We start from the raw sequence: 22,396 nt of genomic DNA on the forward strand, positions 1-22,396 counted from the left end.
ACAGGAGAATCCACCCTCTAAAGCAAAAGCCTATTGATAAAAGAAATAAAGATGTTAAGTCATTTGTTCGATAAAATGTACGTAACACGTTATTTCAAACGATAAAAATAAATATACATGAATGATTTAAAAAAATCAGACAAAGGAATATATTCCGGTACTTGGATTTAATTAACATGATCAAAAGAATTATAGTTGATTTCATGTTAAAATTCGTATGAGTATGCTTATAAATAATTATTACTAAAGAAATATGTTATAGACATACATATACATAGTGTACTTACAAAATGTTGCATTCCTTTGTATAATTTTCACGGGCGAAGAATCTGATGCATTCAAGGCTGACTATACAATCAATTCCCTGCACCACTGATTGATTTAACCTTACGACGAACTACAATTAGTTAAATTGTATAATATATTACTATACTAGCTTACATTTCATAACCAAATGAATATCAACAAAACACATATAATACAAGAACCAAGGATGTGCATTTCACGCAGATTTTAAATATACTTATAAAACAAGAATTAAATGATGAACAGATACTAAAAAAACTTAATTTCTTAAATTCATGAAAAGGAAATAATACTTACTGAGAAGAAGTTGATATTCCAGCCTTAATCCTTTTGTATATAGCTTGAAAACACTTAAGGAATGTTTTTTAGTTTTGTGTGAGTTATTGGTGTGTGAATCACACGGACTTGTCACGTAGGCATATTTCATGAAGCGCGCTAGCGCTTCATGAAAAATATTCCTATGTGCAAGTCTGTGTGATTCACACACCGATATTTACATTTCCAATGTCTTTGTCCGAGATAAAATTACCAATTGTAAATGTAATTGATTTCCTCATGAATGTTTTGGCGCGGTTCCAAAAAAAACACGTGCAAGGCGGGACAACACCTAGAGAAAAGCAGGCTTGGAGCCCGTGGATTGGCGGAATCAAAGCATGTAAATATAAGGAATAACTGTCTTATTTTTCGAATTCATGAAGATGATCAATGGATTGGCTTGTGTGATAATTTTATGCATAAACGCCTTCGGCGTTTATGCAAATTATCACACAAGCCAAACCATTGATCACTTCATGAATTCGAAAAATAAGACAGTTATTTCTTAAAAAATTCACACTAAACTGAAAAACATTCCTTATATTTACATTTTACCTGTTTGGAGGCAACTAAAGTATACTCAATATTTGAATTTCTCGATGTCCTATATTATTACATTTTACTAACGTTGCTGCAGTCTCATTGTGACGTCACGTTAACGCACGTTTCTCCGTGTATATTTCTACGCGTGAGTATACACGAAAATGTTTTTCAAATCAACTTCACAGTAAGCTTACTAGAAAAACACAGTGATTGTAAATATATTAAATATGAACAGCAAGGAGAAGCGCACTTCTTGTCCATCAGTTGAATTCAAATTTTGACCTAGATAAGCTGCAAACAGCTATACTCTGCCCAGCAAGAAAATTGCATAACAAGGTTATCCTGACACTGAAACTGACCAACTAAGCGAGAGACACTCCTTATTTGATATTTCGAAGGTTTTTGGGTAGTGGATCTTAAGTAATGCAACTTGACCGGGGTTAATTGTCAGTGGGAAAATTCTTATAATTCTTTTTGAATTTTTTTTATATTTTGTGAAAAAGAAAGATTATATAATTAATACACACAACAAAAGCACAATCTGATAAAATAAGACTTCTTAGATTCGCTCTGTATACGTATAATCTCTGCAAGAGTATATGGCACGGATTCATAGGAGTCTAATTTTAAGAACATTGATTCGGAATAATTATTTTTATTAATTCTATAGTAACATGGAGTTACAGTGAAATGTTGGCTAAAGATGTTATTATTTTTTAAAAGCTTATATTTAACGTATTTCATAAATATGTCAAAAAATAGCATTTACAATTTATTTTAAAAAATAACTTTTTTGAAACATAATTATAATGAAGTGTTAAATGTAGATACCATGCTTTTTATTATTAACTCATATTTAAAATCTTATAATGGTACTAGCTATTGGCACAACTCTTTTGAGTGAATCAATTTATAATGCATGCGTTTCATTTATTAAGTATAATTATTATTATATATAATATTTTATAACAATGCAAACAGCTGTGTGTATATTGCGAAAAATCGCATGGATTAGAAGTAAAAGACACCTTAATATTTTGAACTTAAAAAATAAAGTGCTCAATACTCGTTACCCGTTGTTTCAACGTTAAATTTTCCTAACTTCTCTAAAGTTGAAAATATGTTGCATCTTCCACGTTGTTTCAACGTTGAAATCAAGAGACAGTCAACTTTGCATTTTTAAACCTTGTTTTAACTCTACATAATCAGGAAATACTCAACGTTGAAAACATGTTGAATCTTCAACGTTGTTTCAACGTTGAATATCAACGAGCATTCAACATTGAAAATATGTTGCAGCTTCAACATTGTTTCTACGTTGAAATATCAACGAACATCAAAAGTTGAGAATATGATGCAGCTTCAACGTTGTTTCAACGTTGAAATATCGACGAACATTCAACGTTGAAAATATGTTGCAGCCTCAACGTTGTTTCAACGTTGAAATATCGACGAACATTCAACGTTGAAAATATGTTGCAGCTTCAAGGTTGTTTCAACGTTGAAAAAAAGGTTGAGAATTCAACGTTGAAACAACGTTGCAACCTATATTCCACCTCCTTTCAACGTTGAAACAACGTTGCGTGCCTGCTGGATCCTATGTCAGAGATTTGAGATTGTTGTGAATTCTCTATCTAGAATAATTTTAAAACTGTGCGTACATTACTAATTGTATCATTTAAAAGCTTAAAATCTACAATATTTAGTTTTTTTTTCTACAAGATGCATGTATAAATGATTTATTCTATTCATGCAAAAAAACCAAAACGATGTCTTTCGAAACTTAAAATAAATAACCTGCGGTTTTGACAATTAAGAAACCAAATTTATAATATTAGGCTCCTTCCGGAAAAGGTGTAAGTAATATAAATTCTGTCTCATCATTTAAAACTAAATATTTTCATGAAAAAAATACATGTATAAGCACTATAGAATGTGTTATACGACATTTATTTTAAATTTTGATTCGACTCTCAGATCATCATTTTTTATCACTTGAAAAATTTTTGTTTCCTTTATCTAATCAGAAAATTAAAAAAATGAATCAGTATCATTTATTTTATAACATTATAATAATTATTTGACATATCCTTTAAGATACCCTAATTTAATCACGATAAGAAAAAGAGACAAAATTAAGATTGAATAATAAATCTTTATTCGAAATATTGCTTCCGGAAAATATCTGATTATAAATTAATTAGCTAGTGAAAAAAAATCGCTAAATTGATACTAAAATGTCACTGAAAAGTGACGGAAAGGTAACTGAAAGACGACAAAAAGGTCACTGTAAGTCGACGGAAAGGTCACTGAAAGTTGACTGAAATGTGTCCGCTGAATGGTGACTGAAAGGTACCTGAAATGTAACTGAAAGGCACCTGAAAGGTCAGTGAAATGTATGTGCCATTCAGTGGCTAAATGGTCACTGAAAATTCACTGAAAGGCCTTGTTTCTTCCTATGTATTGAAATTAACCAGTATGTATCCCATTTAAATACTTTATAAATTAAACGTTTCTTTATGCAATAATATTATGTTGGCTAAAATTTTTTAATTCCTCTGCTTTAGATAAAATGTAGTTGGTTTGAAATTCTTTTAAAAGATAAGAATAAATAAATACATGTATGTTTTTTGCATTATTCTGTCTGACTTACATTTATTATGGTTTCTTTTTATCTGAAAAACTGGTGATGAGTTGCTACCTCTTTCTTGCAAACTGCTTCCAAGATGTAAGCTAATGGTAGTTTTCACAACTGTTGAATCTATCACATAAATAAAATACATAAATCAAACACATCGCGTTTTTTATCATATCAGATGGGCATCTTTTGGACACCTGAATATGAATACATGTATATTTCGTTTTAAAACTTTAAAAATGTCAAGTTGAGACATTTCATACTTGTACACTAAAAGAATTTTTAAAAAATGCCATGAGTTTTAGATAATTACTGCATTGTCATTTTTAGACACTATTATTTGATATTGATAGACATTTATTTTAATTGTAATATATGTAATTTACTGTTATTTTCATAGAATTTCCTGTGCATATTTAACATCATTTTAGACTAAATACAGATGCCAATTTTTTCTAGATAAATTATATTTTCAGATATGCTTTTCTTATGTGAAAAATGATACACATCAAAAATGCATTTAAGTTGATCACTAACCCGTCATATCATCTCCGAATACACAACCTTGAAATTTGTCGCAAGAATTATTAGAACAATTGCATATTTCGCCGCATGCTAAACCGTACCGCGGATACTCACAAGCTACATAAAGATAAAATTGAATAACAGCTACATTAAGTAATTCATTCCAATAGATAGGGATACTTTTATTCACAATTGAAAAGACTTGATTAAATAACACTTACGTGAACAAATATTTCTTGTTTCATCAAACCAAAATCCTCTGCAGCATTTTAATGGGCTAAAAACACAAGCTTTAAATTAACGTTTCTGTTCTCTAAAGTTAAAATGCATATTTCTAGACTATTTCAAAAAGGGAAACAATGTTGATGTGATAAAAACCGATATTCAAAGTGTGTTCTCTTTCTAAAAAAAACAAGATAATACTATGTCATTCAGTTAACTGAAAGTTTAGAAGAATTACTGGATGGTGACTGAAAGAAAGAGCTCTGACAGAAGGTCAGTTTCCCAAACCTTTATGTGACTATTCATGGACTGAATAGCATAGTTTGCTTCTGGGAAAAAGTTTGATGGATATATCCTTGAATTGCTGTAATCAATCTTTGTTTAAGGAATGAATTTCATAGCTACGAAGTTATACTGTATAACATGGGTTGGAACAGTTTACAATTTATAAACCGAGAAGCGTTTTGGATAATAGCAAAAACTATTTCAACCCATGTTATACCAGGACTACTTGGGTAGTTATCAAATTCATTTTTTTATAATTTAATTCTCATAATCGGTGTAGACAAAGTGACAATTTTTCCTGCAAAAATGAATTGAATTGAGCATCTTATGAAAGTAACGTTAAGTTCACGAATAAGCTTTTGATGTAACTCATTGTGAGGTAGGCTAGTTATATTTTCTAATATAACCTTAATCTTTCATCAAGTAAAATAAAAACAAAATTTAATAATTTTAATACAGACGGAAGTTATCTTGGAGAAAAATAGCTTTGTTACTGAATTCAATAAAAATTCAGCCTTATAAACAAAAGGTCAAACATATTAATTCTAGATTTCTGAATTGGAAAGTTGAAATTCTGTTGAAAAGGACGTAACATGTAAGAGTAATCTAACAACCAAGCTCTATGATAAACGTGAGGTCTTTTCAATGGTTAACTTCCCTTACTTCCCCTACTTATGCAGCAACATACCTTCATCACCTGCATGCATACGAACTTTATTTATCTCTTTTGATTTGATACACAGGAGAATGCTCTACGTATGAACAATTTCTGAATCCAGGTAAATTATTGACAAGCAAACTATCATTTTAATTATGAAATAATAATCTTGTTAAAAGAAGAATCCCGAAATTACCGTCGTGTTTTCAAATACTGCTTTAGAAAACGTTGTTGGCGTTCGTGTCCATTGAAGCATTTGAAGCAAAATTTTATAATATGACTTCCAAACGGATAACATGAAAAAAGGACAAGTTTCAATTTCAAAACGTTAATTTTATGTACATGTACTAATAAAACTACGAAAAAAAAATTATATCGGTAACTTTAAATATCATTATAATTTTTTGTCTCTCTCTTTTCTTCTTTTCATACATCGTATGACTATCCCTTTTTGAATAGTATTCCAAAGGAGAGAGTATTTAATATTTGTTGAAAGGAAGCCTTTTTGGCGACTTTATTTAACATTAAACTGACATATGTATATAAAAGAGAATTTGAACACAACTTTGAACAGATCTGCAATCTTTGTTGTCTGGACAATTACACGGTCCAAGATAGCTTGAAGGATTCATCCCTGATCCCCCCGCTTGAATTGATAATCTATCCCAGACTTTCTTACTAATAGAAATCGAAATATGGTTCTATGATTTGAACCAAGAAAAAGAATTCGGTCATTCTTCAGTCTTAAAACGTGATACTGTAATTAGATATATGTATGATTATTTTGCTTGATGCTACATCTAATAGCTTTTGGTACATACCCTATGCATCGACCATTTTGTCCATCTATGAAATAAATCCAGAGGAATTGCATAAAAAATGTCTTAGCCGAAAATATAATATTATGCATGTTCTTAATTATGATGAACAGTTCAGAAAATAAATACAAATGTGATAGAATGTCATTTTTATACACATACGTAATTGATTAATATCCATTTACAAACACATTTTCTTCCTCATTTCATGTTTCCTGGTATAAATTAAATTGTGTGTTCGTGTTCACAAACTTTTAAATGGAATGTTCATGGTATTCTTTATAAAAAAAAATTATAGATATTTTGGATATAGAGATTCTTTCGCATGGGATTATTTTCATGTTTTTATCCCATGATTCCCACTATTGTTGATGTCCCTGGCATAGCCTCCTACATGTAACTAGACAGTGATTCCTTATATTTCCATTTTTACTTCAAAAAATAAAAAATTTTGAAATAAATCAGAAAGCCGTCTAATTTAGTAGATTTGAAATACATGAGGCATTCCATGTTATTTTTCATAGCCCCGCCCCATGACGTCAAATTTTACTATAAAAAAAAAATAGGCCCGTAAAACACAAGCCAAATTTTATAATTTTATCTCATAAAACTGAAGTAAGGTATAATGATGTATTCTCCCTGGCTTCCGGTAATCCCAGCCTATTTAAAGAAAGAGATCTCGCGAGATCTTCCTTCTTCCGTTTGGCTTCATGGATATAGCAGACGAAATTTGTTTATCTATTCTTATCTACTTTAATCCTTGTGGATTTTGCGTTTAACCTTAGTATTTTTACTTACTTTGGTGCAGCCTTTTGTTTTGGACATGGATAGTCCTGTTTGTAGCCCAGATGGGGCAGATGTGGGCCAAGATGGCAATTCTGCAAATCATGCAGATAAAAAACTCTTGTATGGCCAAGATGGCGACCCCAAAAAGTGGGGAAGTTATAGCATCCCTAAGAAAAGACTGAAAAAGGGAGCGATAGACAAAGATCGTTATGAAAACGACAGTGATTCGTCCGATCCTTATGAAGATGATAGTTCATCAGAAGAGGATGGCGAAATTAACGATTTCACTTACAAGTCGCCATTGACACAGTCGCATAGCCGTGACGAGCCACAGGCTGATTCTGGCGATGAACTAGACGCTAAGCGTTTTGATCCGCTCAGTGATGAGACGGAATACATGCTTGATAAAAGTAAAGCAAAATATGCCAAGAAGTATTTCAAACTTCATTTATCTGAGGAGAAAATTCGCTCCCGCATTTTAGAGGACGCGCCTATACCAGGCAACCAATTTTTGAATCCGCCGGATGTCGACGATTACCTCGAGGACTTGGTGGCGGATCACAAGTCTATGAAGTTCTTTAAAATGCACGATTCTTCACTGAAATTTGTACAGAAAAGAGTTTCTCAGTGCATGGGACCCTTATCTAGAATTTGGGACGAAATGGACAAAGCTCATGAGGGCACTACGTCTAGTATGGAAATCGAGGAAGTGGTGAACTTGTTGGAAAAAACTATACTCATGATTGGTCAAGTGAATGTTGCGTGCCTTTACGAACGAAGACTGAATTTCCTCGCCAAAATTCTCAAAAGTACCAAGAAAGCAAAGAGCATGTTGCGTGAAAACGAGACAAAATTTCAAGACGAGTCGGTCTTGTTTGGGAACGACAGGAAGTCGAAAGACAGAAAGCGTGCACGAGAGATGTCGAGGGACATCGCCAGACCTGTCAACAAGAAACCAAGACAGAGTGTTGACCAGCCCTTTCGGCAGGGACCCTCTGGTGATCAGAGAAAGTCCAGAGGGTCGAGCTACTCAAGAGGCACCGGCAGAGGCGCCATTACAAAGAAACAGAGGTATGTCTAGTTTGTCAATGACGTCACATGTAAACATACCGATAGTAGTAGAACAGATGTCAAAAGTTCTGAGGGATCATCACAATCTCCACCCAGGTGTAGAAAAATTAAAATTAAGAGAGATTATACAAAATCATATCCCCTCGCGGGGCAGACTAAAGCATTTTGTTTCAAATTGGGAAAAGATTACAAAAGACACTTCAGTCTTGACAGAATTAGAAGGGTACAAAATAGATTTCTTAAAAACACCCAGTCAAACATCTGTCCCAAAAATAAATTATTCAGAGAAAGAATTTCAAATTCTAGATGCAGAAATTCAAGAGATGTTACAAAAAAGAGCGGTGGAGATTGTAGACCCCAAGAACATAGTTCAAGATCAATTCATAAGCACTTTGTTTGTACGCCCCAAAAAAGATGGGGGGTCACGTCCCATTTTCAATCTAAAACGACTAAACGAATTTGTGACTTACGAACATTTCAAAATGGAAGGTTTCCAAGTAGTGAAAAACATGATGATAAAAAACGACTTCATGTGCAAAATAGATCTGAAGGATGCATACTTTTGCATTCCAATACACCAAGCTCACAGAAAATACCTGAGATTCAGTTGGGGGGGACAACTCCTACAGTACACGAGTCTTCCTTTCGGATTGGCAGCCGGTCCCCGTCTGTTCACAAAAGTTATGAAACCTATCATAGCATTTCTGCGCAGAATGGGGATTCGACTGGTAATCTACCTGGACGACATTCTACTGCTGAATCAAACCAAAGAAGGGATGATGAAGGACAGAGTTTCCCTTATTTGGTTATTACACAACCTGGGGTGGTTGATAAACTGGAAGAAATCAGTGCTAGAACCAAAACAAATGATAGAATTTTTGGGTCTAAAAGTGGATTCAGTAGAAATAAGTGTTTATTTACCTCAGGACAAAATTCAGAACATAAAAATGAAATGCCAAAATGCATTAGGATCCAACCACATTACAATCCAAGAATTGGCAAGTTTAGTTGGATCATTGAATGCAACAGTAGAGGCAGTAATTCCAGCCTCACTTTATGTCAGGGAATTACAAATGTACAAAACGAAATGTCTTGTCAAAGAAAACAGTTACAAGAACAAAATCACACTATCCCAGGAATGTAAAACAGAAATTTCTTGGTGGATCCAACAGTCAGAGGTTTGGAATGGGAAACAAATAATAACCAAAGAACCAGATCTTGGATAGAGACAGATGCATCCACAATGGGATGGGGGTTCAATTGCCCTTTTTCACAGGAAAAAATGGGGGGTCCATGGAGCCCGATAGAGAAAAAACTCCACATAAATGCCTTAGAACTAAAAGCTGCAAATATTGCTGTAAGATCAATGACAAAGAACAAGGTAAATGTACACATTCATCTGAGGATGGACAATGTAACTGCGGTTACTTATGTGAACAAGATGGGGGGGACAAAATCGCCCATTTTAACAAACATAGCAAAAGATCTATGGGAGTATTGCCTAGAAAAGAAAATAACTCTAACGGCGGAACACCTTCCTGGAGTTCTCAATCAGAAAGCAGATTGGGAAAGCAGGAACGTGTCGCCAATGAGCACAAACAGCTGGAGACTGAACCCAAAGATATTTACACAGATAAATTTACAATGGGGTCCTCTAGAAATGGATTTGTTTGCGGACAGGCTAAATGCACAGTTGGAGAAATACATGAGCTGGAAACCCGACCCATTTGCTATGGGAACAGATGCATTCCTAGCGAAATGGGGAGAGATGAAAGCTTATGCATTTCCACCATTTTGTCTGATACAGAGATGCATAGCCAAAGTCCGGAAAGAGAAGGGAGAGTTAGTCATTGTGACACCATCATGGCAGACACAACCTTATTACCCAATGTTATTGAACATGTCAATTGTAAACCCAATTCTTCTACCACCACAGAGAGACCTTCTTCTGTCACCAGGGGGGGGGGGGACCACACCCTCTGATAGTCAACGGCACACTGAAATTAGTGGCCTGGAAAATTTCAGGCGATACAAAGAGGTGCAAGGTTTATCAACAAACACTTCCGAATTACTTGCAGCATCTTGGAGAAAGGGAACTCAATCAGCTTATAACAGCTGCTGGAAACACTGGGCTAGCTGGTGTAACAGCAGACAAATTAATCCATTTCTCTCCTCTTTGGAACATATAGCTAATTTCTTGTCAGAATTATTCCAAAAAGGTTATGAATACAGGTCTGTAAACAGTTATAGATCAGCAATATCAGCTTTCCACCCAGAAATCAATGGTATTAAAGTAGGTCAAAGCAACCTCATCAAGCAGGTTATGTCGGGGGTGTTTAATTGTAGACCGCCTATGCCCAGATACACTCAGACATGGGATGTTGATATTGTATTAAAATATCTAATTTCATTAGGGCCTTGTGAAAATTTAGGCTTAAAATTGTTAACATTGAAAGTTGTCAGTCTCATGGCTTTGTCAACAGCTTGCAGGTCATCAGAATTGTACCATTTAGATTTGAATCATATGCAAATTTACCCAAAGGAAATAGAGTTTAAGGTTGTGCAGCTGACTAAAACAAGAAGGGTAGGTCAAGAGCCTATGAAGTTGGTATTCTGTCAGTTTGAAAGTGAACTACTTGATGTCAGAAAACACATTTTGCAATATTTAGAGAGCACAGAACCTATTAGAAAAGGAGAAAGTAAATTTTTTCTTAGTTTTTTGAAACCACACAAGTCTGTTAAGTCTTGCACAATTGCTAGATGGCTCAAAACTGTGTTAGAGGATTCAGGGATTAATACAGATATTTTTAAAGCTCATTCTACTAGAGGAGCTAGTACGTCTAAAGCAAACAAATTTGGGTTATCTGTCAAACAAATCATGGAGAAAGCAAACTGGAAATCAGCAAGTACTTTCTATACTTTCTACAATAAACCTGTCAAAAATGATTCAGGATTCTCAGATTCTGTGTTTAGATTGAAGTAAAGAATATCAAACCAAAACTAAAACATTTGGCTTTAAACATACATCATTATACCTTACTTCAGTTTTGTGAGATAAAATTAAAAATTTTATAAGTGCGCTTTAGCGCATGCAATGAAATTAAAATTTTATGAATAAAACTGAAGTAAGGTATAAGCCCCCCACCCTCCACACCCTAGGGGCTTATACACTTACCTGAATGTTTTAGTCTTGTTTTAAGGGTACATGTGTACATGTATGTATTATTATACATTTGATGTTTATTTCAGTTTATGAATTACATTTGAGATTCAACATATATTTTCATATGTTTTGTAGAGCTCCAACCTTTGCCGGCAAGAAGTAGCCAGAGTCCTAAGTCGTGAACAACTTAGTACTTTGTACCTTCACTACCTTGATAACAAAATTAAAAAAAAAAAAAAACAAAAAAAAAAAAAAAAAACACTTTTTTATTTTATTTGTGCATTTATCAATTTACTGCAATGAAATTAAAGTTTTATGAATGTTATTTTGTATTTCCTATAAAAAAAAAATATCTTTTACCAACTCAGCCAAAAGTCAGAAGGAAGATCTCGCGAGATCTCTTTCTTTAAATAGGCTGGGATTACCGGAAGCCAGGGAGAATACATCATTATACCTTACTTCAGTTTTATTCATAAAATTTTAATTTCATTGCATGCGCTAAAGCGCACTTATAAAATTTTTAATTATTTAGTTACTGTAGCCAAATATCAACATTTATAGAATAAACATCAAAAGAATTCTAAATTATGATCAAAGCAATCGTGTTAATTTTAATTATATATGTGACCTAGATTTAGGTTGTCGGAAGCACGAACACGTGTCTAGGCCCTAGGATACTTCTCCGCCGCCATACTGAATGCAGTGTTGCAGTTGATGAATCGGGGGTTGGTCAGCATGGTCAGGAAACAGATTTGTGTGGATGTTAAAATAATAGAGGAAGTTGAGTTGCAAAATAAGTCGGATGGTAATGACTGAGGGGCGATGTCTGTATCAGATGATGAAGTGCAGATCTATGTGGCGATGTTGATTTCTCCACGTGGTTCAGATGTGTAGTTTACGAAAGTGGAGTTCCAGGTCTCGCGATGCCTCGTTGATAGTGGACTGGGGACTTGCTTTTGATCCGGAGATAATTCATTAATTATTCCCTTTGTAAAAATATTTATCACATCTAATTACTTAGTAAACAATTAAACAAAACATCTTTTTTTCTTCAGTGTATTTATACACCAGTCATATACCATACGTATACGCATACGTATACTTGCAGGTTGACATTTGATCTTTCAGTAGTATTTCAATATAAAGAAATTTACAGAAGAATCACGGAGAAATGACCAAGATTCACTTTTGTAGTGTTTTTCATATGGAAAACAATTGGAAATGAAAATATTGTCAGATCATCTTTAGAAACTTGTTCGGTTGCCCTTTTCCGAAAGAATGACTAAAATGGCCTAACTTGACACTTTTTTACATCTCAGGACACAATATTGTTATATTTCTTTATCTTTTATTCCTCTTATCTCGTAAACAGATATTCTAGAAAAAAAATATGTATTCCATCTACTTACCGACAATAATTTAACCCCAAGTCGGAAGAGTGAAAGCAAACAAAGCAAACATTATTCTACAGATGACCTTACCGGTAAAAAAAAAATGCACAGGTACATATTGTCGCAGTATTTATTTGCTTCCCTTGCTGAACATATCGTGGTCCTAAAGTTAGTATGTTTTAAGTACTGTAAGTTGTTTTAACTCCACGATGTGAAAAATTCACGGTATCTCAAAAAGTTCCAATTGCGATGGTTTTAATTTCACGCTCCAAGAAATTAATTACAAATTTCAAATAAGCATTAAAACGTTTTTAAAACTCATAATAACATTCACGCTGGGTTTAATTTCACGAAAAAATAATAAAAACGCGAACATAGCGAAATTAAAACTATTGCGATTATTTGTCAATTTACGGTATATATGTTTTAATTTGTGAAATAATGTTGTTTGTAGTTCACGCAGCCATGACTCGTAGAATATACCATTTATTGCATAATATTTGCATATATCCACTGCTCTCTCCCATTATGAACATGTAGCTATCAACAGCATTCATAGGACTATCTATAGTCCTATGAATGCTGTTGATGGCTACATGTTCATAGTTCGATTTAATTGCTGAAAATTAAATCGCGTTATTAGAGAGACCCATATTCAGGGTTATCGGGTCATTAGTATTTTCCCGTTCTTTCAACTTTTGGTATTTTAGTCAAATCCTTAGGACTCCCTTTTCCGTTAGAGAATGAAGGGGAGCAGACATATCCTGCATCTCAAGATAAAAATTTATTTATTTTATATTGTGTTAAAGAATTCATGTTATGCATGAAATTTAAGGAGAATGTTTGTAGCAATCTTTATTTTCCTGTGTATTTGCATCATTACGTCCATGACTTTTCGGATGTTTTTCGATTTTGGAAAACTACATGCTTAACTGCTTAATATAAAACAGAAAAATCGTAACGCTTAGTCAATATTTGAGCAAATAATAATAATAATGATTTTATTTACAAAAATTGTCGAAGTCGTAACGCTGAGTCAATATTAAAAATAATAATAATAACTTTACTATTAGGCCTATTTTTCTGTATTGTATTTCTTATTCCAAAGTCGGTAGTTTCAGAAAATGCCTAGAGTTAAACCCGCTGCCAAGCCGGCGAAGCGGAAATCAGCATCTACGAGCAGGCCTAAACCAAAAAGTGGGATCAGTCGAATCTACAGAAGTTTCGTCAGAGGAAAACATACCCTCGGCGGGCCTGTACAGACGATTATTGTTACCATGGTTACTACAAGTGTGGTTACTTTTTCCACTAGTCCTAGTTCCAGCAATGAATCTGATTTCAATGTAAGACAGCCAATCATGTTGATACAACAGGTAATGAGATCGATGGTATATGCGGTAGTTTGGGGGAAAATGCTACAGAATAAATCAAACATAAAATGTAGAGGGACAATTCATTGATTTAGGTCAGCTTCTGTCCAATCCGGTCCTGATGGTTGATAAGCAAACACTAACATTCTCAAATGGTCAAGTAGTAATTGAACTGAAATGGGTTACATTTAAAATTACAAATGTACAGCAGTGGACTGATGCATCTTTTATTTTCTCTTCAGTATATGCCACAGTACATCCTACAGAATTTCTTTTTTGGCTTGTTTAAATAAATCAACACTGTTTGTGTAGGGGCTAGCAGGTAGGCTAACAGATATAAGGTGGCATTTTTATAATGGTCAATTTCAAATGAGAATTACAAGAAATTCAACTGTTTCATCAATATTTGATCAGGTGCTTAAGCTCCTGTACATGGTACCATCGTTTATTGGACCGGTGCAAAACCTTCCGGGGGGGGGGGGGGTAAATGCTATGACTATAACAATTATCGGGTTTGTGTGAAACAGCAGTGCCATTAATTACATAAATGTTTGAACTGTAGCGGACCTCATCTATTTAAAAAGGCCCGTCTGCTAAATATCAATATGCTTCTAGAGATTTTTCAGGTCAAAGGTACCCATTATAATACAGGAACCAGAGGCTTTCATCAAGACCACCCCAGCCTTGAGCATGATACCCCAGTGCACCACAATCTACTGGACCTAGGTTATTCCCCATTTAAAGTAGAAGTTTATGCAGCTTATTTACAAAACTCTGATTATAATAGGAAGAGTTCAGAAATTTTGCCAAAGGGGTTTTATGAAGGTTTCTAAATTAATGGTCAAAAGGGTATTTACTAATTGTTTTGATTTAAAGTCAGCTAGGGATAATGAGCTTGGAATTCTGAAAAAAAAAGTTTTAAAAAATTATGCTGAAAGAGTTACTGGCCCATTCCATTCAAGACACTTTCCCAGTCTTAGGCTTTAATTCACCTGCAGGTTTAGAACCGAAAAAAAAGATGGATCATTTAAGTTGATTCATCATTTATCTAAACTGGAAAACTTGAGTGTTAATTCCTTTATTGATCCATCTTTCTCCTCAGTCAATTACTCCTCATTAGATGATGCAGTTAGGTTACTAAGTTTGTTGGGTAAGGGGGCCTTGAATTGGAAAAAATGGACCTCAAGTCTGCATTTAGGTTGCTTCCTGTTCACCCGGCAGATCTTTGAGCTTTTAGGATTTAAATAAATATTTTGTGGTGTCTTGTAGTCTTTGAGGAATTTTCATCATATTTGGAATGGATATTGAAGCAACAGTCTGGTCAGAAATCTGTTGTGCATTACTTAGATTATTTTTGGTTTCCTGCTAGGGCAGGTAGGAATACATGTGATGAACTCATGTCATTTTTTGGGGGCTATGCGAGCAGTTAGGTGTCCCCTCAATAGCTGATGATAAAACAGTGTGGCCTTCCACTCCCCTGACCTTTTTGGGTTTTGTGTTAGATTTGTTTGAAATGATGTTAAGAATCCCAGTTGATAAGTAGAATAGTTTAAAGGAATTGATCAACAGTTTTATGTGAAGAAAGAAGGCTACCCTAAAGGAATTTAAGGCTCTTGCAGATTTGTTGAATTTCTGTTAGGCCGGGCATTCACTAGGCATCATTTATGACATCATGCAAGGGGTCTGTAAACCACATCACTTTATCAGGGTTTCTGTGGTGGTTAAAGAGGACTTGAAAGTGTGGTTTACTTTTTTAGATTTGTTCAATGGCTGCTGTTACTTTCCACAAATTGACTGAGTAGACAATGATCAACTCCAATTATTTACTGATAGATCATGGATTTCAGAATTAAGTTGTGGCACTTTCTTCAAGAATCATTGGTTGTTTTTAAGAGGCCAAGTGAATGGGTTGGTACTAAAGTAATCAGGGACATAACATTTTTTTAGCTTGTTTCAGTTTAAACAATATACAGTTCAAGGCTTGTCTTATTATCTTGTGGGTCACATCCGATTTGGCATCCTGGTGAAAAATAGATAATAGATAATCTGTCATATTCTACGGTAAGAACTTATCTGTCAGGTACAAGCTTAAAATGTAAACTTGATGGTACTGTAAATCACGTTTTATTCGCGAGAACTTTATTTTCGCGTAATTACGCGAGACAATGAAGTCGCGAAAATTTCATTCTCGCGTTTAAAAGTATTCCTTAAGATTATCATGATTATGTAGAGGAAGAACAACAATTCGTGAAAATTATGTCTCGCTTATAAAGAGTCAATGACTATCTCGCGAAAATAAGGTGTCGCGAAAATTTAGTAATCTACAGTACTTGAGACTTTGTTGTTTTGAAAAAGATGGTGGTAGGCATGTCAAGACTGCAAAGTTCTGTAGATGCTAGATTACCAATTATATCAAGAATTAGGTCGTTGGGGATCAAAAGCTTACAAGAGATAAATAAGAATACCAACCTCAAATTCATTGATGGCTAAAGACTCAATTATTTGTATTACTTTTTAAGCACCTCAAGCAGTATAGCTTGATAGGTTTTCTAATACCTTTATGCTAAATCTTATTTTGAATATGATCATTTTTGTTTACAAATATTTCAGAGGGTGTAAGAATATGTACATTTTTTTTGGATTGTCAATATTATGGCATGATTTTGGGATTTCAACGAATGGTGCTGCCATGATTACTAAGAATAGAAATTTCTTTGAATTTCTTTCAAAATGCTACTCCTCCTACAGTTTTGGTCTTATTTCAAGATAACTTGGCACACAGGTGGACTATGCTAGGATACTTGATTCTGCGCATCGGTTTTTATATTGATGAGTGGCAAGGATCATTTTTCTATTTATTGCTGTTTAAAAGTTTCAAGTATCAACTGCTACTTTTCTCTTCCTTTGTTTTAAGTATAAACCAGTAGAGCTACAGTCTCCACAGAGACTTCTGGTTTTGGTTATGCTAGAAAAAATGGGGGGGGTTCCCATTTTAGGTTATCCACATTGAAAGCTAATATCTGGTGGCAGGGAAAAGGTGGCATGGGATGGTGACATCTCCCCCCAAAAATCAAATTAATGTCAAGGTATGAAGATACTACAAAATTATAATCTCTTTCTACATTGCAATGGCAAAGACATGAGTCAAATTCCATTATGTGTTTTGCATTATAGCATAAATAATTCTTTTGATTCAATTTTATCTCTGTTACCAAACAACAAATATTGAAACCTATTTGGTTTCAGGTATTACCTAGATTGATTTGGCGTAATGCTAGGGACAACCATGCTCTTACTAAAGTCGGGTTTTGAGTTTATAGCTTTGTTGTTGGCCCATCAAGGGGGATATATTTGTTGCCTAGTGTTCACTTTGGTTGATCATACTCTACTTTAAGAGGATGGGTTGCACTTGTCAGAGCAAGGCAATGAGATATTTGTTGAAACTTTGAGGAAAGCATTGCATAATTTTAAAATGTCAAGGGTGGGCTTTAATGGCCATATGCATGGCACTCTATTACACTGACTAAATAACGTAAAGCGAACTAAAATAGACACACAATAGATGAAGCTGATGTGATTGTTTTATACACATTTGTCTTGGTATGCAATGTTAATTTATTTGCTTTGCCATTCTTTAAAAAGGAGGGGCGGGGGGGGGGGGGGGTATAATCATAAACGTTCAGCTACCGCCATTGTGGCGGTGGACACATAGTGTCCATTGGCGCAATCTTTAGCTGAACTTAAATAGGGTTATATTTAGTGAGCATCTGTTCCCAGGGCTCGCTACAACTGTACATAATTATTTTCAATATGTGTGAAATTTTAATTTGCTTATTTGTGTCAGACAGGATGAAACATTTGCAATGTATTATTTGCCAGTAGGTTGCTTAACAGCTTCATTTGTATATTTGCCTATTTCATATATATTCATTTCTATATTTGCCTACTTCATGATGATTTTCATTTACATGTATTTGCCATTTGCCATTTGGGTTGTCAAAATCACCCAGTGTATTTGCCCATTTCATGATGATTTTCATTTACATGTATTTGCCATTTGCCATTTGGGTTGCCAAAATCGCCCAATGTATTTGGGTCGGTAACCTTGGTTACGATTGTAACCAGTAACTAAATGTAATTTCCTGAAAATTGTAGTGCTGCCATGGCCATTATTCGCCATTAAACTTTAAGAAATTTATATATGTGTGGTTTTCTCTAATAATGGGAGAGAGCCGCAACTGCTTGTACTGTCTATCTCACTCGTGTAGAACAAGCTCTACTACACTTATATATCGTTTTGAGAAGTTTAGTAAAAGGACTAAATATAAGTTTTTGATAATATTTTTTGAAAAAAAAAGGATTTTAGAACAATTTGAAATTGCTGTTTGATATCTTTAAAAATTTAATTTTGGTCAATGTATTTAATTGTAAAATGAAACTGAATATAAAAATGAATAAAAATTGAATAGAACTCCATATTTTTATTTTTTCGTATCATGCATACTTGTACAAAGAACGATAAATCTTCAAACTTGGGTAATAACATTCAGAAAGAGAAAATTTCTTTAACTACTAGATCTATATCTATTTCAAGAAAAAAATAAATACTATAGTAGAAAAAGTACCCCAAAAAATCACAGAAAAGCATACGGGAGTAATAATCATAATAAAAGCATTCTCATTTTTATCATAGTGTTAAATTATTGATATTTGTCAGAGGATTTCAATAACGTTGATCGATGACGTCACGACTGCATCAAAACAAAAATTAAGAGAATGTGATGACGGCGCTGCTTGTATCCAGATAACTGTGTTTGAGAGGGAAATACTTTATAAATTGTGATTTATAAGAGAAAAGGAGTATTGATCAGGTGTATTGATCTTAAAGCCGTATATGGTTTTCTTTACTGAAGACAGAAGACGCTGCGTCCTTATGTAAGTCAGGATTTCCTCTGATATTCTTGTCAACATCAAAGAATGCAAATATAAGTTATAAACAACGATTATTTAACATGGCATTATGAATAGCAATAGCTCTGCTAGCGCGCATCATGGAATATGCCAGCAGATCTATTCATAACACTAATGTACATGTACACTAAATAACGTTGTTTATTTCTTAATTCTTTATTTCCTCCAACCATAAACCTTCTCTCATCTAATGCGTTCATGGAACTATAGACGCATCTTCTGTTACATGTATGAGTACAATTCTTTTCTCCAACTTGCAACTCATCTATGGTAGTTCATGAGAAAATGAACCAAATTTTATTTTTTTAGGATATTAAATACAAATTAATAGAAATGTCAATACTTTGAGATATATTTTAACCTATCTTCTTTAATTTCGTTTTGTATTTAAAAACACAATGAAATTCATCTCCAATCTACATAAAATCACTTATATCACTTATACAAACCCGATATTCTCTCGGGAGAACCATTTCCCAGTTTCAAAGGAAATATTCATTTATTTATTTAAATGGATAAATCATATCTTGGATGAATTAAAATATTGCTTTTCCAGTCTTCGATGTTTTGATCAACAAGCATTCGTTTTATTCATTTTTAACCTAAGCTACACTGTTTATCTGTTGTGTTGTACATAAAACAATTTTATAACAGATTATTCAATTCATGCCGCTATGAGAAATCTGTTAAATTTAACATCGTCGGGAAATTACGGATTTGTAACCCAATCAAAAGCTTTGTTTCTGTTGCGCCATTTTTGTTAGCCTGGTAGTGTGGTGGAAAAAATTATCAGCCTATAGGTTATAAACGATAATCATTCACTTACAACATGAACAAAGGGTGCATAAAAATGATATTCAATGTAGAACGCAAAAAGTGCGGATTCAGACAGGGATTAACCTAATACGATTTTTACAAAGATCGATCTCATCCAATCAGAGAACTGTGAATGATTATATCAAAGGAAAAAAATGGATGTTATATCTATGGACATACGAGGGGTAGAAGACTGGGGCTATAAAATTATTACTATGTACTGTAGTCTGTGCCTTCAAAATTTGTAAGGAACATAAAACAACAATTAGTAGAGAAACAATTAAAATTTTACCTTTATAAATGAACGTTCAATATTTGCCAAATTTTATTTAAAAAAAAAACAAATAAAATAAAATCGACATTACATGATTACTTGCCGCCTTTGTCGTTTAGTTTCATGACGTCCGACAATATCATAGTTTTTCAACTTCCGGTTCCATTACCTCATACACTTATTTTGCTAGAGTCTGATTCACTGGAGCTGAGAAAGGACTTAATTTCATATCGCAACTAGGTAAAGGGCTAGCCAAAGGTAGATCAGTGTATGCAGTGCCTCAGGAATTTGATTATGACGTCACAGTGAAATTGTACAATTGAATCTCGGCGAATAAATAATAATTTACTTTTTCATATACTCTTACATACTTTGATTACTTATAATTATTGTAAATATAAATCAATGTGTAACTTATCTTGTCATTACAACACATATTTGAAAGTAAAATCAAAGCCAACTTGATCTCGCTGTACTAACAAATATGACGTCATAGGATAGTTTGACATGCAGTTTCTCTGTACTTGAGACGCAGATCAAGCTATTAGTGGAACTGAAAATATGAAAATTAAAACTAAATAAGTGTGATCTCATTAAATTTGATTTATATTTTTGAATGCATTTATCAGTAGTTCACAGTCTTATTTAATTGATAACTATTAGGACTCTTATAAAGCCGCAGTCATGCACTTTTATACAGAAACGTACTACAGTCACAGGTAGTACCCCTCCAAAATCTCAAAAGTTCAGTGACATCCGCTTGATTATAAATAATGATATTTTATACACATGTAGTCATGTACATGTAGCTATTTTCCCTACTTTTTCGAAAAGTGTTGGGAGCAAGTTGTGCGCTGTTGATTTTTTCCGTAATTTTACATTTCTTCAATGAATATAGTGTAAATGCACATAGTTTATCGAAAGTCGGCTAAATTTTATATAATTTCTGGGCATGGAGAAGTTGCTCCCAGCACTTGTCTTAAAGAAAACGCAATCAATTTCATAGTGAAAAATTATCCGTATATCCTTGAACTTTTACGATCTTTGTATCCCTAAATATTTTTTCTAATTTTAATCATGTCACGTGACAAACAGCTGATGTACGTGAAGTCGCTTTGGCCAAACTCGGTTAAGACCCCATACATACATATGCATTAGTAAAATTGTCATTAAATCAAAACGCATGCTAATAATAAAAATATCAACATTATATTGATTTTTTCGGAATATTTTAAGGCATATTTCCTATGGGCGGCCTTAACATAGCTGCGATGAACAGCAGCTTTCAATGAATATATACTGACATGCAAAAGAAACGCAACAAGCAGTAATCTACAAATGTTTGATTTTTTTATCTTATGATTTTCAAAGATGAAAACAGAAAGGCTAAATTCACTTTTCAGAACATCAGAGATTTGATAAAAAAAACACCCCCCTTTTAGCCATTCAAGTAAAACTTGCAAGACTGCCCCAAACAACCAATGCAGCTTAATTTGTACGATACAATAGGTTCATCAATATCGAGATCTGAGCGATGGAATCATTCTTTGCCATTTTTAAATGCCCGTTTTTCAGATGATTGGGTCGAATTTTCTCTAACTTAGAGCAGTGTAGCCACCCTTCCGGACTTCCGGGAAGAGAACTGTCCTTAATGATTATGATACGTAAGACCCTGATGAGGCTTAATATTGGGAATTTTCGCATCAGCAACTCTCCATCACCTTTATATCGAAATTTTCCAGCTAGAGCAATGGAAATGCGTTCTTAAGTCATTTTCAAGAAGCCTTAGTATCGTTACAGTAAATGAAAGGAGAGTTTATTTTTTGAAATATTGCTCTATTACTTATGATGAACAGTAAAAACTCTTATAACTCCATAATATTGCCAAATGTTTTGTTAAACATGCAATTTTTGATTTCTGTTAAGCAGACAAAAACTTCACTTCCGGTTATGGTATGAAAATCGTTCAACCGTTATATTACCGATGTTTACTAAATTGAAAATATCCATAATTTTAAGATACAAAATTTTTACTTTACATAATTATTTCTCCCTAAAGTAGGAAGTTGCGTTCCTTTTGCGTGTCAGTATAATATTGCATATTGATTTAAATACATCATCATCGACGTCATTTTTTTACGTAATTGTTTTTCTCAGCTATATGTAATTGACTACAAATCAACATTTACTGAAAATCCCTTTTTTCTCAGAATCTGTTCGACATTTAACACAGATTAATACTCT

General features: G+C 33.7%; 1 protein-coding gene and 1 long non-coding RNA gene across 2 annotated transcripts; one reads left to right on the forward strand and one right to left on the reverse strand.

The window, feature by feature from the left end:
- Positions 1–3,839: 3,839 nt before the first annotated feature.
- On the reverse strand, positions 3,840–4,605 carry LOC134278713 (uncharacterized). Its single transcript, XR_009994505.1, has 3 exons — positions 4,549–4,605; positions 4,340–4,444; positions 3,840–3,925 (listed from the first exon to the last, which is right to left on the reverse strand). It is a non-coding gene; the product is annotated as an uncharacterized LOC134278713 (long non-coding RNA).
- Positions 4,606–7,080: 2,475 nt separating this feature from the next.
- LOC134278712 (uncharacterized) lies at positions 7,081–11,493 on the forward strand. Its single transcript, XM_062761007.1, has 2 exons — positions 7,081–8,167; positions 11,466–11,493. The coding sequence occupies exons 1-2, from the start codon at positions 7,134–7,136 to the stop codon at positions 11,491–11,493; spliced, it is 1,062 nt and encodes a 353-aa protein (XP_062616991.1). The 5' UTR covers positions 7,081–7,133.
- Positions 11,494–22,396: the final 10,903 nt, after the last annotated feature.

This window comes from Saccostrea cucullata, unplaced genomic scaffold, assembly GCF_032062105.1.
Source record: "Saccostrea cucullata isolate Sc308-1 unplaced genomic scaffold, CSIRO_AGI_Scuc_v1 ctg6532, whole genome shotgun sequence".
NCBI lineage: Eukaryota > Metazoa > Mollusca > Bivalvia > Ostreida > Ostreidae > Saccostrea > Saccostrea cuccullata.

Excerpts from the sequence above, each read along its gene's own strand:
- LOC134278712 (XM_062761007.1), top strand. The coding sequence starts at position 7,134 with ATGGATAGTCCTGTTTGTAGCCCAGATGGGGCAGATGTGGGCCAAGAT. Across the intron at positions 8,168-11,465 it reads GCCATTACAAAGAAACAGAG|AGCTCCAACCTTTGCCGGCA; the intron begins GTATGTCTAGTT and ends TATGTTTTGTAG.